The 22,633-nt window shown below is 43.9% G+C and overlaps 1 protein-coding gene across 6 annotated transcripts in view; it reads left to right on the top strand.

Annotated features, from left to right (window-relative positions):
• EPN2 (epsin 2) overlaps positions 1 to 19,107 on the top strand; it is a 44,182-nt gene extending 25,075 nt beyond the window's left edge. For 2 of the 6 annotated variants that reach the window (XM_035563268.2, XM_035563269.2), the window contains 7 exons: positions 4,881 to 4,993; positions 6,507 to 6,599; positions 6,862 to 7,018; positions 10,100 to 10,273; positions 11,833 to 11,925; positions 12,819 to 13,034; positions 14,621 to 19,107. In XM_035563268.2, the coding sequence (XP_035419161.1) occupies positions 4,881 to 4,993; positions 6,507 to 6,599; positions 6,862 to 7,018; positions 10,100 to 10,273; positions 11,833 to 11,925; positions 12,819 to 13,034; positions 14,621 to 14,958 (1,184 nt within the window). In that variant the 3' untranslated portion in view covers positions 14,959 to 19,107. Of the gene's footprint in view, positions 1 to 4,880; positions 5,006 to 6,506; positions 6,600 to 6,861; positions 7,019 to 10,099; positions 10,274 to 11,832; positions 11,926 to 12,818; positions 13,035 to 14,620 lie in introns of all 6 variants that reach the window. The other 4 variants (XM_035563267.2, XM_050713808.1, XM_050713809.1 and 1 more) reach the window with 2 other exon arrangements.
• The last annotated feature ends 3,526 nt before the right edge of the window (positions 19,108 to 22,633 follow it).

Raw genomic sequence — 22,633 nt, 5'->3', positions numbered from 1 at the left:
CAATCCGTTCGACAGCTCTGCAGGTTGGGATCCACCTCTGGCCTTCCACCCGAGTCAGGGAACGTCTGGCATAACGTGGAGCAACCGATCTCGATGAGCTGCCTGGCTGATTTCTGAAGTTTGAGGTGTTGCAATAGGCTGGTAGACTCCTGTGTTTGCTGCCAGGTGTCACTTGACAACTTGATTTAATCCTCTCGTTGTACTTCAGTTTTCTTGGTGCTCTGAGTAAAGGTGGGAGGTGGCATTGGTGTAACCAGGCTCCGGTAGTTGGAATAAATTACCTGAATTAATGTAGATGAGTCTATTAAGATAAGTGTAGCGATCATCTGAGAGAAAAAATACTCCTCAACTAAAATAAGCCTTCAGGATCTGTTCGGTATTAAATGAAATGTAAAAGTGCTCTGTCTGCTTCAGTGCAACTGGAAATCATGCAGCAAGGCTGATCAGCTCCACCGTGACACATTGAGAGGTGCTGTTAATTCCCATCCTGTATAGGAAAGATCTCTCTAATTTCCAGTGGGAACCTGGAAATCAGCACAATTCCTTCTAGATCAGGTAGTTTGCACATGCTGGTTCATAATTTGAGAGCTAAGACTGGCTTTTGGAAAATATCCCATCAATATTTGAATGAGCTTTCATTTGAAGACCAATGCGTGAGATCTCCGCTTGGATCCAGAGTGGGTTGCTCTTGGTTTCTAAGATCTTACCTTGGTGGTACTCAAATTTTTCAAGTTGCACTTCGTTTTTCTCTACATTGTTTGGAAGGACCGGTGGTGTGACGAAGCCGAACAAATGTGACTAAGAACGCCTCCTGCAGGTGGTAAAGCTGGGGCTTGCTTTCTGTGGCATCACTTGGTGTGGAGTGGCAACAGAAAACCCACAACCAACAAGCACAAGCTTCTAAATAAAAATACCCAGGCTCATTTTCATGCTGGGACCGACTTTATCGTTAATACAGACAATGACTCTGCTTTTGAGCTGCGTACTGTATACATCCTTTAATTAACCGAACCTTTGGGCGTCTCCAGAGGGCTTTTAATATAGCCAAAATACAGCAAATTACCAATAAATACGTACGAAAGACGTCATAGCCCGTGCTGGAGACAGATGGTGGAGCAGAATCCTGCCTCGGTGATTATCCGAGGTTGGAAATGACTTCCCTGTGCCGCTGCTCGAGCCGGGCGGGGAAGCAGCCCGGTGGCAGCCCCCGGCAGAAGCAGACGCCTCTGGGCAGCCTTGGGGGGAGCCCGGACCTCCAAATTCCCCAAGCAGCAACAAAGCGGGGCTTAGCGGGTCAGAATTGATCTATTGAGTCCCATCTTACATAAACATCTGAGTTAACTGTCATGTGCTGGGGGATAAGGGGTTCTTTGTCTGGCAGCGGTACTGTTACTAACGCAATAACCTTTATGCCAGATCCTCGCACCCAAAACGGTAACGTGGGACGTGGCCGCTATCGAGGGGCAGTGACAGCACCGAGGGACTCGGGAGGTGGCCTTGCTGGATAAAACGTGCCAGATCACTACCAAGAACAGCATGCTGAATGTCCTTTAATCCTATTTTCAAAAAAAACGTGCTGTCTGCTAGTTAATGTAGATGGCTTTACAACCACTGCGGAAGTTTTAATGTAAAATGGCAATGCTTTTATCGATGTTTTTTTAATGTGAGGCCTAAGGATGAATTTTAAACCGACAATTTTTGCCCTTCTTTTTTTTGCATGAAGAACTCTAGAATGCCACGTAGAGTTAATAAAACCGAATAGAATGAAATGCTGAAAAGCCTGAAAGTGAAAAGAAACAAGCAGTGCCTGTGAGCCCCCTTATTGCCTGTGCTCAGCCCCTGGATGCTGGTCTCTGCTGGGAGCCGAGAGGTCACACAGCGCCCTGCCAAGCCAGGCAGCTGAAGACACACCAGGGAGGACAAGCACAATGCTTCGAGTAGGTTGCAGCCGCCCGTTCTTGCAGCTACCTGGCACAAAATGGTGTGTGCTGCTGCAGGCTGGAGCTGGGGAGCGCTTACAGCCCCTAGCCCTTCGTGTGGGCTCGGGAGGGAAAACAAAGGGCTGAAGTTAAGGAATCCATCTCGCGTACTTTTAAAGTCGTTCTACCATCAGCTGCTTAGTTGTTATGGAATTTAATTAATGTCAATGGAGATGAAAAACTCCTGTGCGAAAGGTCCAGGAAATCACCATCTCGCCCCAAGCTGTGGTTGAAGAAGCAGGACGCACCTTCCTCATCGCGCTCCAGTTGATCTGCTCTCAGGTGACCCTGGTGGTGTCCCTTTTGTGTGTCCAGCCTCGTTTCGAAACCAGTTATGAATCTGGCCTTCTGTAACTCCTGCTGGAAAGCTGCTGCTTGGAGGTGATCCGTTTGTAATTGTATCTCAGTTTTATTCAGTTATTTTTTATCATTAGTTCTTGTCCTTTTATCTTAAATAGCTTTTTTCATTCCATAGTATTTGCAAACCTGATGTATTTAGCATCTGTAATCTGCTCGATCTTCTTTTTGTGAAGATAAATGTATAAAATATTCCCTGCGTTCAGAAGGGAAGCATCTTCACATCCGCTCTGTTTTCAAAATCATTTGTCGAGGGTTTGTATGACTGGAACTGCATTTGATGTGTCAGATTAATTCTGAGTAATGCTTTGATGCACGGTGCTGCTGTCGGTGACAGCTGTAGGAAGCTAGTGGCTGGCAGTTACTGCCTGGGTTGGTACCAAACAAAGTTCTGTATACCTCTGCCACTTCCAGTCGATGCCCCCAGTTGCAGAAGGTTGTCATCAAATCCTTGTTCTTTCCCCATAGCATCCCATTTCTCTTGTTCCCTTCTCAGCCATCAGCTTTATATGTTCAGGCTCCTCCTTCTAGTGAGACAGTGTTTCATAGCATCATCTTGGCATTTTCCTATAACCTGCATTTTGTTTGTTACAACGTTTTTCCTAAGGCCGGCCTTAGAGCCAGTTGTTGAGAAACTGATGGTAAACTTCCTTGGCGATGGGCTTCTTCACCTGTTTTGGTTCTTACACTAACCTGTTTCACAGCACCGTCCCATTAAGCATCACAAAAAACTTTGGTAAATCCACGCAGGTGAACTGTACTGCTTTTCCCTTTGATAGAAAAAGGTAGAGGTTTCAGTTTTTCTGTTGTGTGTTACCGTTGGTAACCTCCTGTTGAGTTCTATCCTCTTTCCTCTTGAATTCGGTTTATTTTTGCATTTAAGAACATCCAAACCTTTTACAAACACTTTAAGGTCGTGCTATTCCCCACTGCCAGACGTCCTTTTCTCTGATGTCCTTTTTATTCCTGTGATCATCCAAATAATGTATTGGAGAGCCTGCCTGTGACTGCTGGAGCAAGAAGTGCTCATGAAGCAGGCTAAATGTAGATACTTCATATGAGAGAGGGTTTGGAAAAGTGATCAGATTGATGGACGAGTAACACCTCCCTACACGTGAAGCAAGGAGCGAGTCCGGTTGGCCTGAAAGCTTTGGGACCAGCACAACGTGGATGAGTCTGGGTTTTGGTGATAAAGATGTCCCTGTAGGAACAGAAAGGGATGGGGTGGCGCAGCGAGTGTAGGGTGGGAAGGAGCAGGCATGCCTCGTCGGCTGAAGCCAGCTTTGTGGATGAAAGAGGAGCGGGCAGTTTTTGTTTTATAGTGCCATTTTGGCCTAAAAGGTAGGGGGAGACAGGACTGGGAAACGTTTGGAGTATTAAAGTAGGAACTTTAATAGTAGTAGTAGTACTTTTTAAAGTAGGAAAAAGTGTTTTTAAAATTACAGTTTGGCAACCAAATTTCTATCTACCCAACCAACCTCTTAAAGAACGTGATTTCTTTGAGCTTGACGTTCTAGTTCAGAAATACGGTTCCTGTTTGTTAAATACTAACGTGTATTTTGCAAAACTGTAATTACCATTCCAGCCATTACATACGAACTTCCTTGTCCAGCAAGGTAAAATTTCAGTTTAAATAACCTGGGTGCTAGAGAATGACCCCAAAAGTTGTTTAATTATTCTGTAGTGATAATTAGAGTTGTCCCATTGGGATGGGAGTTTCTGTATGCTACTGCAGTGAAAACGTCAGTGACAGATTATTTATGCATTGAGAAATTGTATATTTTAGCTGCCCAGCTTGATTGTTTTTCTGAGGGGCGGGGGGAGATTGCCAGCAGTTATTAGCTAATAGAGTCCTCATCCGAAGAAAGAGCAGCCAGCAACAAAAAATAAACAATGCCCCCAACATATATACCAAACTTTTTTTTTTTTTTTAGCAGAGAATGATAAAGTATTTTTGTGAATTTGGAGTCTGAATAGCTGGTTTGTTTGTCTCTGAGCCTGCTTAGCAGTTAAGAATAGTTCTTTATCTGTCCCGTTTAAGACTGTATTATTTTGCAGAAAAGTGGGTGGTGTCCAGTTTTACCCTGGCATTGGCCAGCTCCCAGCAAATTCTTACTGACATTAGATGTAAGAAATACTGACAAACGTTTAAGTGATTAATTGTGAGCTTCAAGTCAGTGACCTGTCTCCCCGAAGATCTGCTGAGGCAGGGTCTGCAGCCTTCGTCGGGGCCGGCTCGTTGGCATGTCGTGATACTACAAAAAGCCTTTGTTTCCCGGAAACATTTCTCCTTTAAAGCAAGCGGAGCGCCTTTCAAATTTCTCCCTTCTAAATTTCTCTGGCTCGCTGCCCTGGGCCGAGAGCTGGAGGTTCAGCTCTTGGAAGGAGCTTTACCCCGACGGCTCAGGGCATGGCCGCCGGCCCTGCGCCCCCCGGGGCACTCACTGCTGCCTTCAGGACCTTGGGCCTGGCACGGGAAGGCATCAGACCTCTTCTGCCTTTTTGTTAGATATCATTTATAATCTGCTGGTTTGTCTCCGACAGCTACGTCCCCTCGAGTTTCCTCCGAGCTGGAGCAGGCCCGGCCTCAGACGAGCGGAGAAGAAGAGCTCCAGCTGCAGCTGGCGCTGGCGATGAGCCGGGAGGTGGCGGAGCAGGTCAGTGCCCGTGTAGGTTTTCCAACCTGTCCAATTTCCTAGCCGGGGCTCTGTCTGCTCTTTGCGATGTTAGCTTGGCTTTGCTCCAGGTGGAGATGGCGGGGGAGAGGCCGTTCTGGGAGATGTTACTTTCTTATTTTTAAATCTCTTTTTAAAGTAGCTATGGGCTTCCTGCTGTTGAGACTAGTGGGAGATGACAGTCGCTTTGCGAGAAGACTTTGTTGTGTGGGAGGTTGTTAATCATCACACTACTGAAGGTGCTTTCTGTTAGGAAGAACTGGAAACATGACTAGTCCTGAAAGCCTTCATTAATGGGCCAGCATATGAAATGTCACTGAATTCTGAATGTAATGAAATTTTGAGTGATTGGCCCATTTGGTGAGCTTGTCTGGAACACAAGGGTGATCTAACACAAAGTGCTTCAATATCTAAGGAACCTTTTTTGAAATAATGTAGCACCTAAAGCATCACTTTGGGTATGTTACTGTGTTAATTCTTAAGAGGTTCATTCTGAATTGGGAGTAAATGCTGTAATTGTGGATAAAGTTTACTGCACGTTAATATAACATATAACAAAGTTGTTGAATGTCAGCTATGAGTGAGAATTCAAGTCAGCCATGCTGAGTGTCCGTAATATTTTTAAAGGCTTCCTGGGACGAGTGTAGCATACTGCTGTATGTTACACATCAGAATCTCTGTGCTTTGAAAGGGCAACTATCACCCAGTAAACTTTGTCGTTATTAAGCAATAAAGCTAAAGAAAATAAGTATCAGAATATATCAGTTGAAATAGCTTACAAATTGCAAGGGAGATGCCAGTTGGGGAATTAGTCAACCTATGAAAGACCTGGCGCAAGCAAAATATTTACAGTAGTCAAATCTACCACAAATACAGTAGTTGACAGATGTTAAAACCTACAAAATATGCATGGAGTTAGCAAAGTTAATTCATTTAGATTTCTTCATAGATGCAACAGTTGCCTTAGATGCGGAGGGAAGCTGACAAAAGCCAGGAAAGGCAGAGTTTAAATCACTAAGTCCTTCAGTGCTATTTGACTGCACAAAACCCACGATAATTTAAAGATGGAATATTTACTTTGTCTCTAAATTCAGTGGGGTTTCTAACGTTGTAAGTGAATGGTTGGAAATGATGTTTCGTGTATAGCTGTCCCATTAGGAGTAAAACAACAGGAGGGGAAATTTCAGTCGGCAAAATGGATGTTGTAAGGATTGCTCTGCTAGCCTGGTGTTACGGGGTCGGCTTGCTCCTGACCTCTGTCTGAGCGAGGTGAGAATCCCAAGAGGAATTCATTCTCCCGTTGCGTTAAGTACAAGTCACAGCAAATAATCCCGGCCATCCCGCCGCGCCTGCCTGCGGCGTGCACCGCTCCCGGGGGGCCAACGGTGCTGCTCGGGCTTCCCCTGGCAGCGTCCTGCGGGGCTGGACACCTGAGGGAGCAGGCAGCACAGTCTAGGCTGGTGGTCTATATCAACAGTGTTGATTTCCTTTGCAGGAGGAGCGCCTCAGACGCGGAGATGATCTGAGATTACAGATGGCTCTGGAGGAGAGTCGCAGAGACACAATTAAAATTCCCAAAAAGAAGGAGGTAGTGCCTTCAACTAAGAAATTCCCGGTTACGCTGCCAAAAGCTGAAATACAGTAACACGAACTAGCTTAATTCTGAGCTCTTTTATGCTTTTGGGATTGCTTTGTTGTATAGCTTAAAGCTTCTTCCATGTGGGTTAAATTTCAAAGTACTAGTCAATGCAGGTGTGTAAAAGGAAAAAAAAATGCTTCTTCACTCTCATGGGTTTGTACTTCAGATCGGTAATGCTCTTGATTAAAGCTCAGATTGTTCCTGCCCTCAGCATACAACTCTCTTGGACCTAATGGATGCCCTGCCCTCATCGGCACCGGCCCCACAGAAAACAGAGCCTTGGGGACCTCCTGCTGTTGCAAACCAAACAGATCCCTGGGGAGGATCCACAGCTGCAGCTACTGCCTCTGACCCATGGCAATCATTTGGTAAGATTAAACTCTGCCAGAAGGGAATGCTTATCTTAAAAGGACTTGCTTTTTAACGTTGAGCTTTTCCAGGTTTCTCAATAGCAGCGCACAATGTCACGCTTGATAACAACAGTGTATTAGTCCCGTTTGGTCGTTTCCTGTGCTCCAGAATTAACATTCCCTTAACATTTTCAAGCAGAAACAAATGGAAGTTGTGATCCTTTCCTGCTTTTTAAGCAGCTGAGATTTTGTGTGTGCGTTTTGAATCTTAAGAACGAGGAGTAGAGTGAAGCTTCTGTCTTCTCCTTATGCAGCAAAAACAACTTGTCTCATCCTGGGGGGATGCTCCTGCTTTGACTGCTAGCTGTGTCCAGTGTCATGGGCTTAGACTCTTGCCAATATTTAATTAATGTAGTACCCGAGCAGGATGCTGTGATTAGGAAGGCCGTAGCTCTGAATTGCTGTGTCTTGCTCCTAGTGAGAAGGGATGCGTATGCCATCAGAATGAGAAGGATGAAAGTGCTTAGATGGAGATTTTTTTTATCCTAAACAAAAATTGAAGTTACTACTTTAAGTAGTCTCAACGTTTCGTAAGCTTTTGTTGCCAAATTCATGGAGTTTCTTTCTGAAGTCAAAGATCCAGCGCTTCACATGTTAAAGGGTAATAATTCGAGCTTTTTGCATGATTATTTTTGTACGTGCTCGTTTTACCACCTGTGCAGTGTGCTGTTTTGTAGGCTAGCCAGAATCTGCCCAAGGGTTTACTCCTTTGCTTCAGAAGGCTGATGGCTCCTCACGGTAGATGTTAAACTCTCTGTGCCTGTGGAATCAGCATTAGATCTATTTTTGTTGGCTTTACATTTTGTTTGTTTGTTTTATTTTTGAGGATTCAGCATGTTCTGTGTAGGGGGCCCTTTCTTCCTGAAGACCAGCAGCTTAGTTCTGTCAGTTTTGCTGCTGGCTGGTGTTTCTAGGATGGCCTCTGCTGTAATGTGCTGCAGAGTTGTCTCATTAGGAGTCAGCGTGCTACCCTCTGGAAACCTGATGACAATTTTGAAGTTTAATACTAAAGCGCATTGTTATTTTATTTATTTTTTTCCTTGTGGTGGCATTAAAAGCACCTACTTAGCTACTGGGACAACTGTGGTTCATTGTTTAACTGTAACCTGTGACTTTTTTTGGTGATAAACTGCAAGAACAAAATAAGAACAATTCAAAGGTTTGGGCCCTAATGCAATGGAGATTCAATGTACTTTTCCCTGGTTAAAAAACAAACAAAACCCACCTCCTTCAAGTCTTGTGCTCGATATATCATCCACTGACAAGCTTTTCCTTGCATCAGTTGCAGCTGTAGCGTTTCCTCCCAGTGGCTCCAAACTTTATTAATGCCATATAACAACCCCTTGTTCCAGCTTGCTGGTTACTTGGCTCCCAAGGGTAGGCTTGAAGATGTGAGATTTATGAATTTGACTGCTACTAAAAGAGTGACTCATTAAACTGTAATTCTCAAATCCTGCTCGTGCTTTGGCATTTCAGGAGAGATAATGGAAGCTAAGGGAAGGTATCTTCCTGAGTGCTCTAATTTTGTGAGCTCTCTTTATTAAAGAAAAGACTTTTTTGAAAGCTTCCGTTTATGGGAAGCTCTGTCATTAGCATTTCTTGTGTGGCGTTGCTTGTAACTCAGCACTAAGGACAGATAAAGGGAATCTTAAGTACCCGAGTGGGAATGGCTGGATTTATTTGGAGCATTTCAGCATTTCCTGGTCTGAAGCTGCAGCAAGACCGTGCCACCTGTTGATGAAACAAAGGCCAACATTGCAAATGGGAAGCTGTGCCAGCGTGTGTAGTGCTGAATTGTTTTTCAAGAATATTGGGATGCCAAGGGGTGTTGTGTGTACCTTTAAAAAATAGAACACTGTTCAGTTGTAATTTGAAGCCCACAAAGTGGTTAAAGGTTTTAGTTGTTCACTGCGTAGGTAATTCTGTTCTACTGTTGCGTATACTGTCTGATTTGATCACCTAAGAGTGGCACAAGAAGTGCATTTAAAGTACTAGCTTTGCATTCCCATGTTTCAGTGGCCGGGGAGGGGCAGTGGGGCTGGACAACATTGGGAACAAAGCCCCAGTGATGCCTTCCAGCAGCTCCCTGGCCTGCTAGAGATGTGAAATGTGATTTGCTTCAGTGGTTTGATAAGCCCAAATAGCATCATGTAGTGAAAGATGAGGTCACCTAAACTGAAGAGCAATAAATTATTAGGTTTAAAAGGAAGAATAAAAGGAAATAGGCAGGAAATTACATGTAGTGAGGCAAGTATTCCCCCCCCGCTTTCATTCTACCCTTACTGCCTTAATTTTTCATCTTACACAAGGAAGCACTAAGCTTGTGCAGGGTCTGTTCACTTACAGACAGTTTGGTGATCTCAATTTGTCCAAGTGAAAAGTTAGAACCTTCAAATAAAAATGGGCATCCTGAACATACGGGCATTGGGTTTAAAAAAAAATATGTTGAAAGGGATATCATTGGACATCTTAAATTTATGTCAGGAGACATGCTTACAAATGAGGATTAAAAAAAAAAATACAACCAGCTAGGGAATCTGACTTTATTTTTATAAAATAACATTGCAGTGGAAAAGAATTGGAAAATTGTTCTTTTTCTGTATCTTGCAGATTCCTTTGTCTAAGTGCTAATGTTGTATATTTCATATATTTTACATAAAGGCTCTTTAGACACCTTCTGTGAGTTCATAAGTACCCTGTGTTTTAGATCACCTTAGGTCAGATACCATTAAGTCATTGGCAAGGTCTGTAGTGAAACCATATTTATTTTCACGTTGGAACTGCTGATTTTTTTAAATTCAGTTTCAAATGGGAGCTTAGTATTATTCATCTGTCTTCCACAGAATTTAGTTGTTCTTGTTTTTCTGCACGTATAACATAAATGCTGAGACTTTATCAGCGTTCCTAATATTGAACTGCTTCACCTTTTTATGTTTAGTGTTAGTAGGCGGTAATGGCTCATAACAGAGCTTCACCTCCTGTGAAAGCTTTCCAAAGTGAAACTGTACTGACTTGTGTTCCTGCTGGCTCTTCTTGCAGGTGCCAAACCAGCTGCTTCCGTTGACCCTTGGGCAGCACCAGCAGGATCTGCAACTCAGTCTCTGTCCAAAAATGTTGACCCTTGGGCTCCTGCTCAGCCATCTTCTACTGCAGCAAAATCTTCTGTGGATCCCTGGGGACCAGCACCCGCAAACAAACCTCTCTCTACATCTGGTGAGAAATCGTCTCATTCCATATCCATTTTATTTGAGTAATTTAAGGTGAAATTTGAATTTTTTTTTTCATTGCTTGGTTAAAAGAAATGTTCTGGACGATTAGCAGAATTGGTCAGTTAAGATAAATGGGAGTTGCAATAGCTAGCAGCAAGAAGAACTTAATATGTGATTACTCAGAGTTCTGAATTTGTGCTGCTCCTTTCTTTGTGCTCTCTCTCTTCTACGTTCTTCGATTAGTATGTGTGGATGCATACCGAGCTCTTACGGCTGCTGCTCCTCTTGCATTTTTAACTGAGTTTTGTTTTTAATTAGACGAGGACTTAATTTCTGGAAATGAATGTTGCTATAATTTTACCTTTCATCATGATAAATAGCTGTGCAGATGGATGCCTCTGCAGACATAGATTGACAGGTTATGCAGCCCCACATTCTGAAGAGATTTTAGAGGTCCAAATAAAGGTTTGTTACTTCAAATTCAGGGCATCGAATCTATCCCTAAACTTTAGTGAAGCAAGATGCAGAAGATGCTGATGAGATTGGCTATTCATCCTCTGTAACTAATGCAGCCTTAGTACCTGGCATTTTCATATTGGCACCACAGTTAAATGCATCCTAAATGCATTTTCTGCTGGTCATTCATCACAGTGTGTAATAAACAAAGGAGTCGCAAAGTGGGTACTGCAAGCTGTTGTCTAATCTACTTTTCTCTGAGCGAAGAGCAATAACTGGATTGTTCTGAGAATGGTTGTTAAGCTATGGTGGTCTTTGTTCCTGATAGGTATTATTATTACACAGAATCTTTACTCATTCTCTTCTTTTTATGGAGCTAAGTCTGTACCTTTGCTGGCTTGGAATGTGTTGAGGGTTAAAACTAAATTAGGAAAAAAAAAGGCATTTCTGTGCATACAAAAAAACTTCAAAGCTTTTCAATATTGTGATTACTGTTCATGTAGGTGTGGTTTTTCTTCCTCCATTTTGAGGCGAGGGTGTGTCCACATTTTCAAAATGTTTTGTTTTCATTCGTTGCAAGCTATGGCCAAGTTTTGGGTTTTCAGCCAGCAGAGCCTTCTCATCTGTACATGGGGTAGATAACACTTTCTACTGCATTCCTATGCCTTTTAACTTAGGAAGCATAAGTCAAATCTTAAGTTATAGTGATGCTACTTTAGAAGCATATTCAGACGAATACAGAGAACTCCATGGTTAAGGCTGTAAAATTGTTGCTGCTCTCTTTTTCCGCAGCAATGTATGCCGGCCTGGGCCTCTCTCTAGTGCAGGCACTCAATAAAATCCCAGCATGCTGAGGTGTGCCTTACATTGTGATTTAAAAGCATGTCGCTATGAATCATTCAGCTAATGCTGTAAGGACAGTTCTGTGGCATTATCCTCCCTCCTGTGCAAGAGTAGGAGCTCTCAAGCTGATCTGAACTGCCCTCCTGGGACCTGACAGTGGCTTCCTGGTAACGTGCAAGGGTTAGAAATTGCTTTCAGTAGGATCAGGTGTGTGATGCAACCAAAGATCTGCTAATGACAGGGCTCTCTTGTTGTTTTGAACAGGAAGTACATCTTTTGACCTCTTCAGTAATTTGAATGGTACAGTTAAAGATGATTTTTCTGAATTTGACACACTTCGAACTTCCAAAAAGCCAGGTATGAATTGAATTTTTAGCACGTTTCTTTAAAAAGAAATCAAAACCACCACCACCAAATGTCTTCACAAAGGAAAAGGTTAAAGATGATGATAATGCAGCAATAAAAGCTTGTTGTTAACATTTTGGCCTGTGCATGAACTCATGGGGAACTGGCTTCTGGCGTTGTGAGCCACAGAATTTTACTCTGCAACCTTTTGCTGTGTTGACCCAGAAATTTATTTGACCTCTATTCGTGACATCCAGCATGTGTTTGGAGTATAGCTCATGCTTAGAGAGTCAAACAGAAAGATGTTGCCTGAATTTCTCAGGTATGTCAGTTCTAGTGTGTAACAATAGTAGGAAAATGTGTAGGTAGGCCTCTGTGAATGCTTTAACTTATTTTTTATTTGGTCGTTACTCACAAAACAAAACCTGACAGACCGTAACATATGAGTGCTTTGGTACTATATACTTTCAGGACACTTCTGCCTGAAAGGTTGGTGACTAATTCAAATCTGGGTAGGCTTCTTGAACACAAAATAAAAAATCTGGGTGGAATCTAGTTAGGGAGGGTGCAACAATGGTGCAGTGCAAGGGCAGAAGCCAAGGCTTTTGAATTTCTTTCTCTTGGAAACTCTTAGTCGGTTGCAAGAATATTAACCAATGCAAATCCGGTGGTGCCTTCTGAAGAGCTCTGCAACTCTTACGGTAGCTTCTTGATACTCTCTTCTAAGGAATATTTGAGGTGTATGCTTGCATGTGGAGGGTGTCATGTGTACTGGGACATTGGAATGTGACTTATACAAACATTAGATTTTAAAATATTTCCTTTGTCAGAGATGTAGGGACTTTCCTTGCTTGATTATATAGATCAATGAGTTAAGTTTTGTTTTTCTCTTTGTGTTGTTACAGCTGAATCAGGTTCCACTTTGCCATCCCAGCATAGCGGTACCACAAGCCCTGATCTCTTTGATTCCCAGCACTCGAGCATGACGTCAGGCAAACAAAGTGCAGCTCGGAAAACCCCCGAGTCTTTTCTGGGCCCCAATGCTGCTCTGGTGAACCTGGATTCACTGGTGTCTAAGCCACCGCAGCCTGTAACTTCGCTGAATCCATTCTTAGCGCCAGGTCTGTTTCTGCACATTCCTTCATGTTTTTATTTTACCTTTCCCTTCCTATAGGAAAACTCTGCATTAACTCAATCCCATTTGATTTTACATTAGCCGGTTTTGGCTTGTTTTTCTGGATTACTTCAGCCAGCAGATCATGGCTGAGAGCAGGAGGGTGAGACGGCATGGTTTCTAGGCATGCTGCCGGACCTTGAAAGCCTAGAGTTTCTACTCTTGTGTCTGCAGCTGATCTGCTGGGTTAGCTTTGGTCAAGCAGTTTTCCTTCCACTTTTGCACTTGCTCGCTCAGAAGGATCTGGGTTAGAAGAAGGCTTTTGGTTATTAAAGATGACTGAACTAAAACTGATTGATTGTCAGAACAGGTAAGGGGTGAACATGTGCCACCAGAGAATCCCTTGGGAGGGTGTAATAGGTTCTTGTGGCAAGCATGTAGGGAATAGCCCTCTCCCTTGTGCTACTGCAGGCAAATTAGCATCTCTGGCTCCAACCTGAGGTTCCAAATAGCAAACTCTGCAGTATATTTTAATGTGTTGCTGGTTAGGATATCTTTAGGCTAGCATGATAACCCAGTTTTGATTGAAACGCACTCTCGTAGTGTATTCAGGGAAAAAATAGACTGCCGCAGTTCTCCTGTAAATTGGCTCCTGTTGTAAATGAGCCTGTACTTAGAGCGGACTTAGGAGGTGGCGGTAAACATTTGGAAGATGTATACATCTTTAAAAGCTATTCATATGCACTGAAATTACCGTGCGACACCAGTCCAGTGAAATACTGCACAGTGATATTTCGGTATTTATTTTCTTCACTTTTCCAATTGGGGAAAAAAGAGAAGAGTTTAAACTCCTTGGGTAGGAAAAAAACAGTAACTGTGAAGAGCCTTGGCAGTGCTTAACCAGAGGAAATCTGTGTATCTGCCATTACCGGTTACTACAAAAAGTTTATAAGGGGTCACTGGGCCATCCAAATAGCACTATGCATATACGGCGAAAAGAATTTGTAGTGTTGGCAGCAGCCCAAAAAACCTCAAACGCTGGGAAAGTTATTCTCTGCTTTTTCTAGCACCGCTGTAATTCGGAAACAACTTGTTTACTTTATGAATTCTTGTCAAAACTCAGTGCCAGAAACATGTACGGCTTCTAAATGGAGTTGACTGGAAGAGATCCTGAAGAAAACGCACGTATCTGCAGTAGCTAGATTGCAGTAAAGGAGTACGAATAGCCTTTTTAAGGCAAATTTTTAGTAGTAGTAAAAAAGAATAAATCAAATGTTGTAGGTAGGCATGTTCCAGGTTATCAAATTTAGAACATGTCACTCCCATGACTGTCATCAAAAGTGGAAGCTGTTGGTCAGTAAATGAGTATTTTCTGGCGTTGATAGGTTCAACGAAACGGACTGTAGTTGTGCACCAGTGCAGCCCCAGTCTGCTGAACGGCATCCACGCAGGTTTCCCCACAGGGTGATTTGGGGTTGGGAGCATGTGGGGATGTACAGAAGGTGCTTTCTTTGCTGGAAAGGATGATTTCCAAAACCTCAACGTTTATGGAGGTGCGATCTCCTTCCTTCTTCCCCCTTCTCTCAAAACTAGGCGCAGCTACAGCACCAACTCCAATCAACCCCTTCCAAGTGAATCAGCCTCAGCCACTCACTCTAAATCAGATGAGAGCGAGTCCTGTGATGGGAACCAGCCCTTCTTTCAGTGCTGTGCCACCAATAAGCATGGAGCCAATACCTCTGTCTTCCATGGCCCCAGTGCCTGTGGGAATGGCACCGATACCAGCTATGGGCACTGTGGCTTCTCTAACAAGGATGGGCCAGGGGCTGAACGTGAGCATTGCAGGATCAATGACCCAACCTCTTCACAGTACGGGAATCCCGCCGTCAGCGTCCCAGTCTACAAATACAACTAACCCTTTTCTCCTATAAAGACCCAATTAAAGGAACTTTCTTTTCATAGTGTTTCCAGGCTGAAGTCTTTACAGCGGAATGAACGTGGCCTGTGTGGACTGAACGGTGTGTAAGAGACTTGGAAGTAGATTTGCAGTTTACAGTTATGATCTTTGAAGAGTTGTCTCTACTTACCAGTTAATCTAAATCTAGTCTTTGCTACAGATGGTACCTTACTTTGGCTTGTTGAGCATTATGTGAAATGTTCAGACTTTTCACCAAAGTTAGATTCTGCCCATTTTGTTACTTTGTTAATCATTTCAATACACTTTCTAGGGAGAACCTGCCATTTTAAACTCCGTTGGCTATTTTGTAGATGTCAGATGATGTGCTGGATCCTGAAATTACTATTTACTTGCATCTGTCACTTCCTATGCCCATATGATAGACCTGAGATTCAGAGTGCTAGTGAATGTTTTGCACATAACTATACACAGTTCTAGACTGTTGGTTCACCCATAGTCCTTACTCTTAGAGGAGAACGATTCGGAGGGCCCAGGTGGCTGGTTTTTATGCATTAAACATTGCAACGCAAAATCGCACTGCTTTCGTATCAGAGGTTTGACCGAGAAAGCAAGCTTGTCTCGAAAGGAAAAAGCAGACAAAAAAAAAAAAACAAGAACATTCTCAAGTTGTCAAGTATAACGTGTGCTGTTGTATGCAGTGTTGAATTTGTACACTACTCTAAGGACTCCTGAGGAACTCTCTGTGAGTGGCATGCTGCACTCGTGCTGAGTGAGTGTCCTGCTCTGTGCTTGTCCAGTACCAGCTTCGTTTGGAAGTTATCATGTGTATTTTGTTTTTATTTGACTTACAATGTGAGTTGAAAGAAAAAAAGAAATACAGTGGGACAACTTTGAATTCAATTTCACCGGGGCAAGCTTTAAAACTAATTCAGGCTTAACCTTGCTATATGCAGTTACTCTTGTATACTTTTGCACATATTTTGTTTAGTACAGTTTCATATTTGAGTTTGCAGAGTTACCTGATAGTCCTTTTTTTTGCTAATTTTTATAATGTGGTTCTTATTTAACTGTCTGGTTTTGATAGATTTATCAAGTCTGGCTGAAAAATTAAGATATTGGCAAATGTCATTTTTATGGTTTTAATGCCCTCTTATTTATGGTTTTAGCTCTTTGTTTCTGTAAAGAGAGTTTAAAAGGGAAGATTAACACTAAAATATTTTACTTTTAAATGAAGTATTCATAATGCAAATCAAAAGAAATTCTCGTGACTAATTATTTTTAGATGAATTGAATTTGAACATAACGTGATTTAAGACTACATTAAAAAGAAAAAACACTAAAGTCGCCTTTCCCTTGATTTGTTCCCGTTTTCCGATTACCAGAATGGACAGATGTTTAGCCTTTTTGAAGATCGGAAGAGAGGCTATTTTTTCTTGTAATACTTCTTGAGATGTTAAGAATCCTAACGTACAAACGTGACTCATTAATTTTATCGACTAATATTTCTTAATGAAAGGTGCACTCCATCTTAATAACCGGTTCCATTTACAGTTATTAATTGTAAGCTGAACTATACATTTTTAACGTGCATGTCTGGACTCATCGGCACTAAACCACGCTCAGGTTTCAGCCAGTGCTACTGGTGCAAACCTGGCCTTCTCAGAGACGGCAGCGTTTCTGAGCTCTGCTTTCACAAGTGTGCGCGGAGTACGTGGAAAGGGATGTCCCAGCGCTTGCTACTGCCTCGAGGGCATCTCTGTATGAACTGATGCGTCTTGGTGGCCTTTCCCTAATAAGAAGGAGAGATTAAAAAAAAAAAAAAAAAAAAAGGAAAAAAAAGCTGAAAGAAATTGCCAGAGTTCTGTGTCTTGGTGTAATGATGCTGTGTGGGACTGTGCCAGTCTAGGGCCGTGTGCCGCAGGAGGGAAGGGCTGGCTAACACGAAAGGGACTGGGTTGTATCTTCTGGGTAGGGGAGGCTGAACGACTATCAAATCTAGGGTACAATCACAGATTTTAGCTGTGTAGGTCAGTGTAGCTCTATTAGTATATGGAATGCTAAATGTGTGGATGTTTCTATGCAGATTGTTCTATCCTCTTGATACTATTGAATTGCAAGTAGGATTCAGAATATTCATCTGCTTTTGTTTTTATATAGGAGGAAAAAGAATTACTGTCCACACCCAGTATGTCTTTTAAAAAAAAAAAAACAAAAAACCATTCATGTTGCCTTTCAGAATAAGGAAAAAATACTTTACTTTTTTGTTGTTGTTGAAGTTATTGAGAAGTGTAGACCAGGAAGGGTGTGATTCTTGCAGATGGGGGGGGAAAAGTGCTTTCCAATTGATCTGTGGCAAGATTTATCCTTTATTATTTTTCCAATTTAATTTTATCAACAGTGGAGTTGAGGTCACTCAATGTTTTTTCCCTTAGTCACTTGAATGCATTTGCAACAGTGAGATGGGGCATTATCTATTCAGCCAAGCAGTTCTAATCACATCCTCTCGTCAAACACTTGGTAACTGTTTTCCAAGGCATGATGGGGTTGATAGTAAGCATTTAAAATTGTCGAGTCGTCTCTAGCTCAGAGTAATGATCTGTCACCATGAATTGGTAAAAATGTGATGGTCTGGTAGGGAGCCCTGGCTTAATGAAACTGCTGACTGGCAAATTGTTGCTTTTACCAAGCCGCTTCTGTAGGAGCTGTATTATTCCTTTCACGTTACATAGAGAGGTGTGTATCGCACAATAAACCATGGCAAGACACTGAACGGCGACCACCCCGGGCCGTGGTGCTGCAAAGCGTTAGGCTGAGGACTCCAGCCGTGCCGACCTTCCCAGCCTGGCGTGGGCGTTGTAGGGCAGGAGAACGAGCGGCTGCGCGAGTAAATCCGCTCGGCTGGAGCCGTGCCCGTACCTCGCAGGTGCCGTGCAGGCGCGGGGTGCTGTACCGGTGACGCTGCGAGGCGGCTTCTGCCCTAGCCAGGTGAAGCTTCAGCTGTGCCCAGAATGGTAACTCTATTTCACGGCGATCTAACTGCTATCCGGAATAATTCTCCCCCCTCCCCGCCCTCCCACCTCTTCTTGCATGGGGGACGTGTGCGTATCCGATCGCGTCTGCTCTGGCGTATTTCTCCAGATGCGTTTCCCTCTTCCCCTTCTTTTCTCACTTGCAGATATTAAAAGTGCTTTTGATTTTTAAAAATGTTAGTATCCCAAAATAGCCTTACTGGTCAAATTGACCAAAGATAAAGTGTTAATTATTTTGTAAAAAATAAAAATAAACAAAGATATCTTGGCATAATTTTAAACCCAAAATAAGCTCAGTTATTTATTCAGTTTTATACTATATAGAAACTAAACTACATTGAGGGGACAGGGAAGGAAAACCATGGTGGGTTGTGGTGTTTACAGTCTTTTTGAAGTCCCGTAGCTAAGACAACTATTGTTATCCATCTTCCCTTTTGCTGTTACAGTTTCTAATGTGTACTGTATGTATTAATATTGCACAAATTGTGGAGAAATATATGGTTTATTTTTCACAGCAGAATCTCACAAGACTCGCTTCCTTTACAAGTGTTACAATTTAAATATTTACCAAACTGTTTTCATAATACTGGGAGCCGGCTGCTTTTTATGAATTTGTGCTGACTATTGACATTATTTACTGTATAAATAATTTATCATTTGTACTATTGTATCATAATGTCTGTATCTTTGTGTCATTTTTCCCGAGCGATGTCACAAATGTGATATTTAATAATGCCATCAGAACAGTGGAAAGACAAGGGGTTTGTAGGTGACTGGTCAGAATTAAAATTGTATTGCTTATATTCCAGACGTGTTGCTTTTTCGAGACTCTGCGTAGTGTTTATATCCTGTTCAAAACTGTTGCTCTCCTGCTTGATTTAGTTCTCAAGAAAGCTGATGGATTGGTTGAGATTATTAAGGTTTGTGCTAAAAGTCCTAGGCTCTAGGAGAAATCTAACAGTTATTGAGAGTAATGCTTCTTGTACGTTGTCAATGTGATTTCTTTGATGAATTCATCACTTTCCTGGGGCAGGCCTGCTCTTGCTATGAGAAAGAAGGGTTTCTTATAGATCACTTAAATCAGAATCAGTTGAGACCTTACTAACTCAATAAAAATGAAGACTTGTGTTGCAGGTGGCTGAATTGCTTCTTTAAACCACATTATCGTTCAAACAGCGTTTTTGGAGGGATGATCGACTACCTTTTTCTGCAGAGGCTTCAGTATTTATGTCAAGACGGAATCTGGGGAGCACTTGACTTTTAAAGCCAGGCAGTCGTGGAATAAGGGTTGGGGGAACTGTGACAAAACTGACTTTTGGACTCCTTGCTTCCTGTTTTTGCAGTCGTTGCCGTACCACTCCTGCAGCCTTGGCTTTGCCCCATCGATCGAAGTGGCCTTGCAGGTTGGGTAGCAGCGAGCCTGGCTCCAGCTGGGAGTTGATTTCGGCTTCTAATTCAGGCTGGTTTAAATGGAAGGTACTTCATTATCAGGCTATTTCAAGAGCTGCCTCTCCAGAGCCCCTCCAGGTTTCCTGTAGTTGCGGTTTGCTGCCAATCAGACTGATCAGTAATCAAACACTTAATTTCTAGCGCTGCAACTTCAGTGGTGCTAGAGACCTGATGATCGGAAAGGCGGGCATGGAAAAAAGCATCAGTTCTGTCTTAACGATTTGATTTCAGATTTGTGGCACAGAGCTTGCTGTGGGCGTTCCACAAACCCACCGCTTCAGTAACGCTCCAGTTTCCCTGGAGAGCGAGTTCGCCTCCGGTCAGGTCTTTAATTGATTTTGCTTGTGTCGGGGCATGAAAGGGAAAAAGAAAAACCTCTGTTGCCACAGATGACTGCCCAGACACCTTTTGTTTTTTGTACCTCTGCTTTTTACAGAAGGATGTTCTGTGACTCGTGTTCTGCTCCTGTGCAGGATGGCACTTCTCTGCCCGTGTGTTTTTATTGCTCCTCTGGCCCTTCTCTCTTCTGCGTGATCAGTGCTGCTTCGCTCTTTTACTCTGTTTTACCCTGGCCTCTTGAAGTTGCATGTTTTTTTGGAATAAAGGTGCTTGTTACAGGAAAGGTTTAGGAAAGGCTTGAAGTGGAAACTTTTGTGATGAGTGTGTAATACCCTTAAAAAGGAACTTAATACCACAGACTTGCAAGCCAGAGGGGCTGCTGGAGGTGCGCTGAGCTGCTGAAGCTGTTGGGAGAGATTCTGGCTGTGCCTGCGCCTTCCTCTGACCTTGGGCAAGCGGCTTTCTCCCTGCCCCGGGTTTCCTCTTCCTTTCTGCGAAGCGAGATGGTATTTGCCTGCTTTGGGGGAGGAAGAGGGCTATCTGGATAAAGTATTATCTAGAGGCTTGCCCTCATCCGCACCAGTGTTGCCAAGTATTTTTGCTGAGTACGTACATTGCTGCTACCTCTTGTTTGTCCTGGGTTGTGAGCGGTGCAAGCTGTGGTCTTCCGCTCGTTTTCATCGAGCTGGGGGGAAATGCTTTGAGCCAGCTTGTGCTCTGGCTTTGGCAAGACTGCTGCAACTGCCTGCAGTCCACTTTTCTGAGAACCAAGCTTGATTTACGCAGACCCCCATACTAAAAACTTCCGCTTTTTTTTTTTTTTTTTTTTAAAAGCTAGCTGTCATCTGCCTTCCAGGTAATCAACTCTCCTCCGTACTGTGAAGTGGACACAAAATGAACATTGATTTTGTAAAGACGGCAGTTTGTTTTGGAGCTCGGGATTATAAATAGCTAAGAGCCAGTGTTGTACATCGTGGTAGCAATCCTGTCTGTGTCTTGCTGTCAATCGATTATACCCTCTAATTGTTGAAGACTTTGGGTTTCAATGATTGGAAATGCCCCCTCCCTGTTCCCTTTGGTGCCTTAAACATCCCTGCCAATTACCCATTAGGGCGGTTAATTGGTAGCAGTGTGGCAATCGATAGGGGATTGGCAGCCTACCAGCATAACACAACCGAGGGGTTTGCAAAGGTTGAAATAGGAAATCGTAAATGTTGGGAGTGCAGCAATAGCTCGGGTGGCTTGGGGATCCCGGAGCGTCGTGGTTCTGAGCCCTGTTTGGACGCAGCGTGCTGCGGCACTGGAACTGCTGCAGGTGCCATCGGAGCTCCATCCAGCCCAGCAGAGGCTTCCCTGGGCTGGAGCAAAGCCGTAGCATTTAACAGTCACCGGTGCAGCTGCCTGGCCTGTTGGAAACCACAGCGTGCTCCGGGGCTGGATCAGGCAGGGCTTTGTGCCCCGGAGCAGCACGGAGTTGGGGGCTGATCGCGGGATGCCGGCTTGGTGCAGGATTGTCCCCCAGCCACGTTACCACCGACACGCCTGGGGATCTCCTCGTGCTGTGCCTCAACCACCTGCAGTGTTTTGTGCCACAGGTAATCATTGGACACGTTCCTTGGGTCACAGCGGGGTGGGAATGTGGAACCTGTGAAAATCAGACAAGGGGGGCTCTGGTTTTATTTAAGGCGCAGGGAGTAGAAGTCAGTGGGGTAACCAAGCTGAAGGGAACCAGTTTTGATTTGGTGTAACAGCGTACGGCCTGGGAGCCCTTGGTCTGGTCTGGTTGGTGTTGTGCTGGGCGGTGGTGTTTTTTGTTGTTTTTTTTTTTTTTTTTTTTTACCTTTTTTTTAATGTCTTCAGCAAGACTGGCACTAAATGTAGTGATATTCTCGGAGGTGAATTTGGGTACTTAAATATCTTGGCCTGAATAGAGGTATAAAAATAGAAGCCTACAACAGTTAGATGCTTCTGCTAATCTTCCTGCTGAAGGACAAGAGACAGAATTGTTTGCACCCAGCCAGGAAAGCTGCCTGCTCTCACCGTACCCTAGCGCCACAGCCTCCATCCTGGGGGTCTCAGGCCTGGCTTCAATGGCCAAAGGATGCTTTCTAACAGGATTTGTGCTCCCAGGACATGCTCAGCCCGGTGGTGGGAGCCTGTGGCAGGGGCTGCAGTGGGGTCTCCAGCCTGGCTGGACTGGGGGGTGTTCAGGAGGGCTTCACGGTGCTCCCACGGGGGCTGGGATCCTTGAGTGAGCTTGAGGGATGCCCTGGGGACATCCCTGCTGCAGGCTCCTGCTCCCCTGCCTGCTGCTCGGTGCCATCCACCAGCGCTGCCAGGTGAATGGGGAAACGGCTGGGGGGAGGTGGTGGCAGCAGGTCCTGGCGTGCTGCTTTGGTTGGTGGCAGGGGCACAGATGGGTCACCCAGGGGCTGCTTTGTGATGGGCTGAGAAGCTGCTGGTGATGAGACCAAGTAGAGTCGGAGCTGAAGGTCTGACTTTCTTCAAATCTGGCTGTTTTGTGCCTCTGTGGTGTTCTTTATTTTTTTCTTCTTCCCTTTTTGGAGCGTTTCACAGGAGACTCCTGCTCCTTAACCAGCACTGCTGCTGGGGAGCAGTTGTCAGCTTGAATTTGTCTGCAAGACTCTCATTCTCAGATGGAGATAACTTCTAGCTGCTGCAATACTGCCGTTGCAAAATAGCCTCAGCAGCCTGAGGACAAAGGCAGCTTCTTGAGTGCTCGCAGATGCACAGATTTCTGGCTCAGTCCCACTCCCTGCAAGGCAGCTCAGGTGGTTCCTCGCACTGGCAGGTGTTTGCCCCGGGGTGAGGAGCAGCAGCAGGACAGCTGGCACCGTTGTGCTGAGCAAT

This window comes from Cygnus atratus, chromosome 15 (genome assembly GCF_013377495.2).
Source record: "Cygnus atratus isolate AKBS03 ecotype Queensland, Australia chromosome 15, CAtr_DNAZoo_HiC_assembly, whole genome shotgun sequence".
NCBI classification, from domain to species: Eukaryota; Metazoa; Chordata; class Aves; order Anseriformes; family Anatidae; genus Cygnus; species Cygnus atratus.
Note: the sequence above shows the minus strand (reverse complement) of the source record. Positions and strands in the feature narration are given on the sequence as shown.